Source organism: Halyomorpha halys, unplaced genomic scaffold (assembly GCF_000696795.3).
Source record: "Halyomorpha halys isolate HHAL.00 unplaced genomic scaffold, Hhal_1.1 Scaffold173.1, whole genome shotgun sequence".
NCBI lineage: Eukaryota > Metazoa > Arthropoda > Insecta > Hemiptera > Pentatomidae > Halyomorpha > Halyomorpha halys.
Window position 1 is genome coordinate 366580 of NW_027108878.1, and position 11916 is coordinate 378495.

The 11916-nt window shown below is 31.1% G+C and overlaps 1 protein-coding gene across 1 annotated transcript in view; it reads right to left on the reverse strand.

Moving 5' to 3' along the window:
• Positions 1-210: 210 nt before the first annotated feature.
• LOC106679044 (ankyrin repeat domain-containing protein 39) overlaps positions 211-11916 on the reverse strand; it is a 14163-nt gene continuing 2457 nt past the window's right edge. Inside the window, exons 2-5 of the mRNA XM_014417960.2 lie at positions 8400-8512; positions 4175-4384; positions 4004-4102; positions 211-2887 (exon numbers count right to left, since the gene is read on the reverse strand). Of these exons, the coding sequence (XP_014273446.1) occupies positions 2736-2887; positions 4004-4102; positions 4175-4384; positions 8400-8512 (574 nt within the window). The 3' untranslated portion in view covers positions 211-2735. The remainder of the gene's footprint in view (positions 2888-4003; positions 4103-4174; positions 4385-8399; positions 8513-11916) is intronic.

The window sequence follows — 11916 nt, forward strand, 5'->3', positions numbered from 1 at the left end:
TTTTGAGGAACTGATCAGCCATTTATGTCAAATATCTGATTGACTTTAGTTAACATACTTAATAAATGCAATCAAATGGACCAAAAAGAAAAAAATGGTTAGAAAAAAGACGACTAACCAATTTGATCAAATGTAAGGTAATGTTCTAGGGCAATTTACTTGTTAATAAATATGATGATAAAAGTTTTGGTTGAATAAAAATTCAAATGATAATATAACAAAAACTATTATTAGTCAACCCAAGAGGGGGAAAATAAAGGCAACAGATTTTTTTAAACATAATACCTAGTTAAAAGTTTGTTCCACACCTAATAAGTAACAAAAAACATTCCTTCACACATTTTATTAAATAGATATAAATGATGTCTCAAATAATCTTAATATGTTTGTAAATATAAACATACATTAGGTAAATGTGATAATGAAAACAATACTTTCAAAATTTTAAATCTAACAAAACAATAAACTATAATCGATAAGTGAAACACTCACTTAGTTAAAAAATTAATAATATTAAATACATTATAATACAACAATAATCAATGACAATTAATACTTTAGTTCTTCAAAAGTAAATGACAAAATAAGTGTCAACACATTTGAATAAGAGTTCAAAGTCTGTAAATGTGATACAAATATACACTTTTATAAGAACTTAATGATTTAGACATAATGGTAACATTTAATACAATATTTTACATAGTTAGAAAAAAGCACTATCAGGTTAATATTGAAGTCTTTTAATTTTAAGATTATAAAAAGTATGAACCTGTAACACATACCGAAATATGTAGAAAAATAATGGCTATATATAATACTTTCAAAGGTTATATTTTGTATAGTTATGGTAAAAATGTCACAATATATTTCTTGAATTTTATATTATAAAGATACATTTAAGTCTCATGTTATAAATGCAGATAAATGTTTAAATACTATTTATCAAATCTAAATAAATAGTTTTAATTATTTTAACAGTATCAGCATATAAGAAATTAGTGTCTACAAATTTTTTAAGGTAAAGATATATTTTTGTAACATGGCAGAATTAATGTAATAACTACTTAAATATTAATTAAAAATAATATTTCTATTATTACCTTCAATACTAACTGCTTTTGCCACCATTTTTCTTCTTTTATGAAAATGTTAATAATTAAAAGTAATTATTAACAATTAAAGATGATTGATTCATTTTTAAAAGAAATAAAACAATTAACATTTTATTTTATTGATACACTATAACTACTTAAGTTCAGACAATATATTTTGACCTATCAACATATTCACAGTAAAGGATATAGGATGTTTACTCTTTTCACCAGGATCCAGATTTTGCCTATTTGAACCCAACCCATCATTTACAATCTTTCAAAAAAAATAGATTATGATAAATGAAAAATGTACAAAATCCTGATAAAACAAAAACCACCATCTAGAATTTTTTAACAAAACAGAATTATAACACTTTGTTTTCCCATCCATTAAATTTAATACATTGTAACATAGAACTTTCAAACATTTAAATAAACAGTAAAATAGCCAATTAGTTAAATATAGCCTAAAGTTTAATAGATATCAGTCTCATGATTAAATCATCATGTTCCCTAGTTTTCCATAAAACCTTTTAGACAAAATATGATTAGTAAGACCACTAGAGCCTGCAAAACCGATTGTAATACCTAGCAGGTTTATAAACAAGCAACAAGCATTTATTAATATTATAAACATGCATGTAATCTCTTACTATAGGGTTGGAGGATTCTACATAAATTCAATTTTGACTCTAAATAATCTATAGCAGATTCCAACAGGTTAAATTAAACATATTCTTAAAAAAAAAAGGAGAGATTTTTTTTACTTGTCAGTAATTAAAACTGACAATATTTTTAATGCAAAGTAAATACTCAAGTTCATATTTTTAAATATTTCATTTTATTATTATTTTTTGGGGGGGCGGGGTGGTTAAGCCATTGCTGTTCTGATAGCCCTCATTAATGATGAAAGGTTCAGGAACAATATCAAGATGATAATTTAGTTTAAACAAAAGAGATCTGTAAAGGTAACAATACAATTTGCGGTGAAGACCACAGGATGTATACTCTGGCTTTCTACTTTTTTTTTGTAATAGTAAAATCGACAATTGATTCCAATGTAAATTAAAAAATTTATCAGAAAAAATAATTTTAAAGTATTTCACTTTGAAGATCAGTTTTAGATTTTTAATTTCATTCATGGACTTAAATCGTGAACAAAAAATGGCCAATAAATGTCATAATTTTTATATTCATAACCATCTATCAGAACATTTGAAATATGTAGAGCTAAGTAAGTATGTAGTTATGTCAATTTGTTTCATAATATCTAAAAAATATTCTGTAATATAAGTTTTCCTCTAATAACCATGATGGAGAGCAGTCATGTCGATAAGTTTTTTAAATCACCAGGCCAATAAAATTATAAAACATATTGTCTATTGAATTTAGTAATAACAATACAAAATAAACTAAAATTATGATAATATTTATAATGCTAGAACTTAATTTACACAAGTTTCTTAAACATCTATTAATTAATCATCAGTAACTTACTAAGCAAAGCTAGATCAAACAAGATACATCTTTGTAGCAAAAGCAATATAACTAAAATTCTGTTTTGAATCAATTGACATAATTAATTTTTTTAATTAAAATTATAATTATACTTCCCCTTACACTATAAAAGTTGGAAAACTATTATTGTAAAGTTTTGCAATCAATATTTGAAAACAAAGGAGAAATAGTTTCCTTATCCTCAGCATAATCAAGTGGGTTCCTACCTTTGTTATCTTTTTCAAAAGCAGAAGCAGGCATTGCTTTAAGAAACAATGCTATAACATCCTTTTGGCCTAAAAATTGTTTAAGCTATATATTAGTTTTTTTAAATAAAACAAAAATATAACGTTAATACAGATAAGTCATAAAAGACTACATTATCGAGTGAAAACTCAATTTATTTATAATGTGATGATAAAAAAAGAATGAAATCATCAATTTATTAATTAATCTAAACATTTTCTATTTATTGTCTACTACAATAAAATTAAATCCTTGTGACTAAACATGGCATCGGGGGAGAGAAGGACAATTGCCTTATTCATAAAGAGCAAAGTGAGAGTTATGAAGAAGGAGTAAAAAGAAACAGAAAAAAGGTGTAGGGCCAACAATGCATTTATAAAAAAAATAAGATATGAACATGAACTAGAAGGGTGACAAAGTGTAATTATAATGATGTCATAGAATGATTTACTATAATGTTAACACTAAATTCACATATAAAAATGTACATCTTATTAGAAGAGTTTAATGAACTGTTTAATTAGATTCATTGCTGGGATCCCTAGATGCTCTCATGTCTCAAGTTGGTAAGCCGAATCGAAGTGGCTTGACCCTCTTTACCCCTAAACCCCAATAGCTTCTAGTTACCTCTCTCACTTTCATCTGCTTTGATTACAGCTGCCTCGTTTATGATGGATTGGCAAGAGATGAGACTTAAGAGATTAATGATTCCTTTTATTAGTTTCATCTACGGGATCCCTAGTCAATCTCATGTCCTCAGCTAGTATACCGTATTAAAGTAGCTTCACCCTCTTTTCCATTGGAAATACTTCCTTGGTCTGTATCTCTATGGAGCCATGAAAAACTAAAAATCCATCCTATATTCTTGAATTTTTAACCCCTTGTTTCTCTGTCCACTTCCTAAATACGAGATTCCAACCCACTGACTTGTATATTTCTTCTCATAGAACGGTTTCCTTGTTATGGAATTCTCTAGCCATATCCATCTGCAAAACCTTTCAAATAAACACTTTGTAACCCTTAGCAGGCTTGATTAACCTCATAGGAAGAGTTTTAATTTTAAAGGTTCCAGAAATCTAACCTGGGCATCCATAGGTGTTAGCCATGTGAACTAACAAATTCAGCCAAACAAAAGAAAATATTACTGTAATAATTAAGAATCATACCCTGTTCAACAGCTCTATGTAAAGGAGTTCTCCCATCTACATCTCTCGCCAACAGATTGGCACCATAATGTAAAAGAAGTTCACAGGTATCTGAGTGACCTAACAGAAAGCAAAAGTAAAAAAAATAAGCTATTTAATTACTTTAAATTAGTTTATTGATAAAGAAAATACCAGACATAGCAGCTCTGTGCAAAGCAGTTGCACCACCAGCATGAGTACATTTGTCGACTGAAGCACCAGCATCAAGAAGAATATTACATATACGATGATGACCATTTCTTGAAGCATAATGGAGTGCAGTATATCCATTGTTGTCTTCTACATCAACATTGACACCTTTCCTCAAATGGTCTCGAACTTTGGTAATATCACCCATCAAAGCTATAAGATAAAACAAACCCATTAAAGTTTTAGGTTTTAGGCCAAGAAACAAGAGGTGAACTGAAGATATTTATTTGATGAATATTTATTTAAGGCACTATAATATAGTCCTGAAACCTCTACCAAACCTTTTTATTAATCTAATTAATTAAAATTAATCTTTTTACTTCAAAAATTCTAAGAGGCAATAAACAAGAAAAATAATCACTTTATATGCCAGTTTACAATAGAGGGATAAAGTTCTCTTGAGCTCTCGTAACAATATAAAGTATTTTTTATCATGAAAAATCAAAAACACACAATAATCGGTTTGAAATATCATATAAATAATAATAATACAGAAATTGGAGAAAGGAATCACCTTTCAAAAATTTGGCTTCCTCATAAAATTCCAGTTCATTAACTAAATAAGAATAGAAAAAAGGAAATATTTCACAATTTCCAACCAACATTCCTTCCGAAGCCTCATTCTTCATATTTTATAATTAATTTGTGTTTTACTATTTTAAATTTATTCCACATTTTAATGTCTCAATTGGCGTAGGGATGTGACGCCTCCATCGCCCAACCATCTGGTTGCAATCAGCCACTAGTCCTCCAGGTTGGGGGAACAGTACACTGACACTACACATTACACTAATACAGCACATTTCACACTACAGACAAAGGTCATTTACAGTACACATCCTATGGTCACCTCCCCTAGGTAGCCATCCCGGATTGGGGAGCTAATCAGGGAGCTCTGAGGAGGCAGTCCCTCCACCTGACTCAGGAGCAGTAGGCTGATAACATGCTCCCCTCAAACCCTTAAGTATTATGAAACCTCAACGAGAAATAGCCGGACTGATCACATGGAAACAACACAGGATTCATATGGACTTAAAATTTGGACAAAGGAACATTTTATCTATGTATAGACTCGGGTCGCTTCAGCAGCTCCTACAACAATTGGACACTTATGCAATAGACTTGGTCGCTCTATATAAGGTGAGATGGAGGGGAAAAGGAATGCTGGAGAAACGGTTCCACACTGTCTATTATAGCTGCCATGAGGCATAACATATCTCTGGTACCGGTTTTGTGGTCAGAGGAAGAATAAGGGATCTTGTCATAGGATTCACCTCCATTAGCCCGAGGATCTGTGTTATAAGACGTACGGGAAAATTCTACAACTTTAGTTTCTTCAGTTGTTATGCCCCCATAGAGGTGTCACCAGAGGAAGAGAAGGAAGCCTTCTATGATCAACTGGACAGAGCTTTTGACAATTGCCCGCAGAGCGACATCAAAGTAATCTTGGGTGATTTCAATGCTAAAATTGGTAAGGAGGAAGTCCTTAGACCAACTATTGGAATGCATGGTCTACATTCGACAAATGAAAATGGGCGCCTGCTGATTAATTTTGCCGCCTCTAAGGACTTGCTAGTGGGTAGCACTCTATTCCCTGGGAAGAGGATCCACACGGGTTCTTGGCACTCCCTCGATGGTACAACAGTAAACCAAATAGACCACATCCACATCAGCAGGAGGCATAGATCCAATCTGATGAGCTGCAGGACTTACCGTGGTGCGAACATGGATACTGATCACTTCCTTGTGGTGGCTAAGATCAGGGATAATAACAAGGATATCCAATGTCTGATATGCCATGGGAAAGAAAATGGAAAATGTTGCTGTAGCCAAACTTAAAGACCCCTAGGTAATATCAAGATATCATCAGCAGCTAGATGAGAGGCTTGAAGATTCCAGAGCAACAGAAGGCTCAGTACAAGAGCAATAGAGCTTTATTTCGTCGATTGTTAAGGATGCACCCAAGGAAACGCTGGGTTTGGAGGTGAGAGTAGCGAGATCACCGTGGTTCAACGATGCGTGTGCAGTAGTTATGAAGGAAAAGAATCGGACCTACACAAAACCGATTCAGAAGAGGCACACAAGGCTATAAGCTTCAGAGGAGTACAAAAACAAAAGAAGGAAAAGGGTCCATCAGAGAAAGAAAAGGGAATGAGAGCGAAAGCAGTTTGAAGAAATGGAAACCCATAGGGATGGAAATGAGACCAGAGCCTTCTACAAGAAAATAAATGAGAGCAGGACGTTGTTTAAGCCAAGAATTAAGGCCTGTAAGAAGGAAGATAGCTCGCTACTGTCCAGAAAGGAATAAATTCTTAACAGATGGTCACGATATTTCAACGCTCTCCTAAACGAAGAGCCAGAGACATTCGAAGCTCATGACATGCAGGACGATTTGTATCCCCCTGATCCACCAACATTGGATAATGTCATGGATGCCCTCAGTCACCTCAATAACAATAAAGCACTAGGAGAAGATGGAATACCGCCTAACCATTTGGATCGAGGAAAGAATCCCGAAGGAATAGAAGATGGGCATAATAACTCTGCTTCATAAGAAAGGAGGTTTTCTGGAGTGTATCAATTACTGCGGGATAACCCTTTTCCAATGTGCCTATAAGGTTTTTTCCTGCGTTCTTTACATGAAGCTATGTTCATTTGCTGAAAAGAAAGTAAGAAGATACTAGGCGGGATTCAGGGGAGGAAGATCGAGGCCAAGGCTGAGATGAGAGGATGTCGTCATCAGGGATTCCAGAGAACTTCTGAGCATCCGCAACTGGAGAGCGGACGCACAAGACCAAGCTACATGGCGAAGGCTCATTGAGGAGGCCAAGGTCTAAACTGGGCTGTAGCGCCGTGGATAGAAAAAAAACGAAAAAGTCTCTAGGATATTTTGTAAATCTTTTCCTCAATTATACATTAGCCTTGAGAAGTTTGTGGCCTTAATGAGGGAGAAGTAACTAGTTTTGCATAGGTCATCACCTGTCATTTCCTAGGATTTATTGCCACCAGCATCCCTTAAGACTTAAAATTAGGGGGCAAAATTTTCGAGACTGAAATTGACAAGGCTGTTAAATCTATTTGTAAATGAAAAAACCTTTTAAGAAATGATAAGTGTGACTTTTTAATTATACAGTAACAGCGAATACCTGTAGGACTAGCATACATCTTCACAACCGCAAGTGCATACCTTATGGAGTGAAATTTCCATCCTGCGAGGATTTACAAAAAATACCTGTAAAACTCACCCTGTCAATTCATCTCCTAACCCATTGAACATGTATTGTAGAGGCCTTCTCACGTAGAATATCTCACATCTTCAATTGAAGTCACAACTAATTAATTATGCACAGCCACCTCAGCAATTGGAGTGCATAAATATACTACTATACACAACCTACACTCAGCACCCCAAGGATTGCCTAATAATATTTTTTGTGTTATGATCTCCTTTGTGAAATTGTGACACATCATATATTGACCAACCTACTTGCTATAAGTCTGTCAATATATGTGTCTGTTTCAAAGGTCAGATAAGTAAGGCTACCATGGAGAGCAGGAGTGGCGAGTTCATGCTGTTTTTTCAATTTTAGCCACTCGATTTAACTAACTTAAGTCTCCTCTTCCTGTTCTTAAAAAAATTTCGAAATTGATATAGGATCATCGCTAAATGGGAGTTTTAGTGAGGTGGGTCAGCCAGAAAGGATTACCTTCTAATATATTTTTTGTGTTATGATCTCCTCTTGAGATTGTGTAATGTCGTACATCAACCAACATACTCGCTAAAATTGTCTGTTTCAAAAATAAGGTAAGTAAGGCTAACACAGAGGGTGTAAGTAGGGTTCATTTTGCTTATATTTACCATCAGTGACTTCATATTAAACCAATAAATATTGTAGGAAAAATTCTTGAAGAATGTGTGAATTGAACCAATATTTACATGCTTTCTAGACAGCAGATTTTGATATGTATATTTAGTAGGTCATAACTAAATATACATATCAAAATCATGTTAATCAAACTGCATCTATAACAATAATTAAAAATATATAGAAGAGAGATTGCAATTTAAAAATGAAATAATCTTTCGATAAAGCCTAGGTGATACAAGAATAGTCACCAAATAAATACTGAATAAAAGAAAAATTAAAAAAACAATGTAATCATCAACCTGAGGTCCAAATTCCGCGTTCGAAATCCATTTCATCAAGTGTTTGATGTACAGATGGAATAACTTGAACTGAATGATGGTCCATTTCTAGATAAGTTGGGCCCTTAAAGTTCCTGAAATGAAATAAGTGGAATTAATAATATAAATAAATGGTCTGCCGCCAATAGGTGATATAATTTAAAATAAATATTATAGATCCACAGGATACAAAATCACAAATATATGTACCCTGCAAGGAGATAATAAATTTAAATAAATAAAATTAACATACAAAAAATAAAATTTTGTTAATCACTTAAAATTTCATATGGTTTCTAAGGTCAATTATGTTGTAATTACTAATTAACTAATGAAAGAGATATAAAACAATTTAACACTCTTTACAATATTGTAAAGTGGTCCAATCTGACAATGGTACACAATCCTATCTGATGGTAGTTATAATTATATTTATTTTGGATAAGTTAAAAGGAAAATACACTGCAATGAATACATCAAACAGAACCAAGTTTATTGCAATTATTAGTCGCAAGCAAGTATTTTTAAATATATATTTTGAATCATCCATTTAAACCAAAATGTGGATCCATTTCAGATCCTTCAGAAATCTAAGGAAAAATATAAGGAATTACATATTGCCATTAATTAAAATTAACATAGTTACTTAATGAAAATAATAAGAATTAAGAAATCAACTTAAAGACTTAATACTATAATTATAAAAAACATATTTAAATGATAATTTTAATTTTATAATTTATAATTAAAAGATAAGAGCTTTAAATTGACATTTAATTTCTTGGGTTTAATGTTCTTGTATTAAAATAGAAAATGTTGATTATACACAAGTTACAAACAAAAATATGTTTTTTTCCTGGATTTGCTCCAAAATAAATTGAAATTCTTCTACCAATGTGAAATCGAACCAGAGCTAATTTTACTTCAGAGCTACCTCATTACACTGGGTTGCTGTAGGTTCAATTTTTGACTGGCCACGATTCATCAACCTTATATAATTGATTTTGAAATAAACACTTATAACACGAGATTTTAGCCAAATCTCTAACATATCACTAATATAGATGATTAAAATAAGATAAATGGACCCCCCTCCCCATAAACTTTTTTATATGTATATGTTTCAGATGATACCAATACATGAAATACAAATATAAACATCATATTTTTTGTGTCTTATTAATAAAGGGTGCATTATTTTTTAAAATAATATCCATGTTGTTAGGGAACCTTTCTTTAAAAAATTAGATATTAAACCTATGACTTCATAAAAAATATTCCATAATGACAAATAAAACACAGTAAGGCAAAAACAATGATAAAACCTGTGAATACCAACAATCACCAATTAAACAAAAAACACTATTACTAACTAGACATGAAGGAACAAAGTTAATTACACATATCCAGGCTAGCAATACTTCCAGAAGAAAGTTTAAAAAATAGATAAGTGAGACACAAATAGAAAAGGTAATTAAATTTAAATTAAAATATAATATGATATTAAATATTCAGCAAAAAAAAATTATTTTTAATTTAAATTTAATTATTTTTCTCATTAACTATATCTAATTTTCATGCAATTCCTTAAAGCAGTAATCTTACTATCAAAGTTAAATTATTACAATAATTTTTTTAAAGAAAATAATTTCTAATCCATAAAGAATGGTGTAAACTGGAGGAAATCATATGGGTAGTTTAATTTGAACAAGCAGGGCCCTATTTCATGATAAAGTACAAGCTAATACTATTAGTCTTGTCGATTAATCTTAATATAGTTACACTACATTGTACAATAGTAACTTTTACTTTAGTACTTTTTAACTCGTGTAACATCATTAATAGTCCTCCCTATTATGAAAAAAATAAGTATTAGTATTATTACACTAGTTTCTATACTTTTATTATGAACTAATACTATTAGCTTTCATTATGAAACAGGGCCCAGATCATAAGGTTATAATCCTGTATGAATAGAATCCATTGAAAATATATTTCACTTGTACAGAATATCCATTAAGTCTATCACTATTTCATGTTTTCTGAGCAAAAATTACTAAAAGAGTTCTTTGAGCATAAATCAGAATAATGGTTCTCATCATTAGAACAGATAGCTCATGATGTTGGAATGAATATGTAAGTTTAACATTACATGATTTTTTAATTTTCACGTTCAAATAAGTATCTTTTTGGTTTTGCTTTTTTATTAATTTTATTTTCATGTTTCCGAACAGAAGTAACACAGTTTTCAATTTAGTTAAACTGGAGGGTTTGGCAAGTGTGAATGTCAACTGGGATGAAAATGACTTAACAACCTGTATCAAACTTCTGGTCTTATAGTAAAAGGGAGTGTCCAGATCAAATTCTGCTTATTACTCAATTCTAGAAAAGAATAATCCAATAAAATATTTAATCTTCTGAATTTCTCATTTTTTCTGCTTATTGGAGTACTTTTATAAAACATAAACTCAGGAGAAAAATAGTTGAGGAGTCTACCAGAATAAGTGGGTTTGGTATAACAATTAGTGGATAGGGAGCCATCGGGATTTCTGATAATAAGTAGGTCAAGAAAAGGGAGGGAATGGTCAATTTATCAGAACACGCACTAAACCTGAATCATACTTTTAATTTCGACAATCCTTCCATTCTTGCCACTGTCTCGGAGTCCATTTACATAAATTTGACTGAGAATTCCGTCAATCATAAAGTTGATAAAGACTGCATCTCCCTTACATATCGACACATTTTGAACATAATAAAACCCTCATAATAATTCTTTTCACTTTGTTCTGCATTTCAGAAGCCCACTTTCTTGTCATATCTTTTATTTTTGTTTCTATAAATTCTCACCATTTATTCAATTATTTTTATATTTACTATCCTTCCTGTTTCATTTATATTCATGTATCTTATGTTTTAATATATATTCATGTGTTACCTTCTTAAGTGTACTTATATCAATTACTTTATTATTAATTTTCTACTATAATTTACACTTCTCTGTATCCCCACTCATTTGGTATATTGTCTTTCTTAATCACTTACACATATTGTATCCCATTATTTTATACTTTATTTCTCCTTTGTTTTTCTAACTATGAGTTTTTTTTTAATTTAATTTTATTTTTTATATAATTTTGTAAATATCTCTTCTCCCTCTCTATTATGTGTATTACCATTTATTGTTTACCTAATTTAAATATTTTTTTTACAATGTTTACTTTAAAATTATTTTTGTTATTGTGGCGTGCTAAACTGCCATCCCCACTCCTCCCAATACAAACGGCTCACTCTGACTTTGACTCCCGTCAAAACAGGTATGAATTTTGTCTCATCATTTGATTTTATTCTTTTCCTTTTTCATCTCTTAATTTGTGCTTTCTTTAATAATTCTTCTCTTATTTTATCTCTTATCTATCTGTTACTATTACCCTTTTCATTTACTGTTTACAACCTTTAATTTTTCTTATTATATTTTACTTTTCATTGTATACCCCTG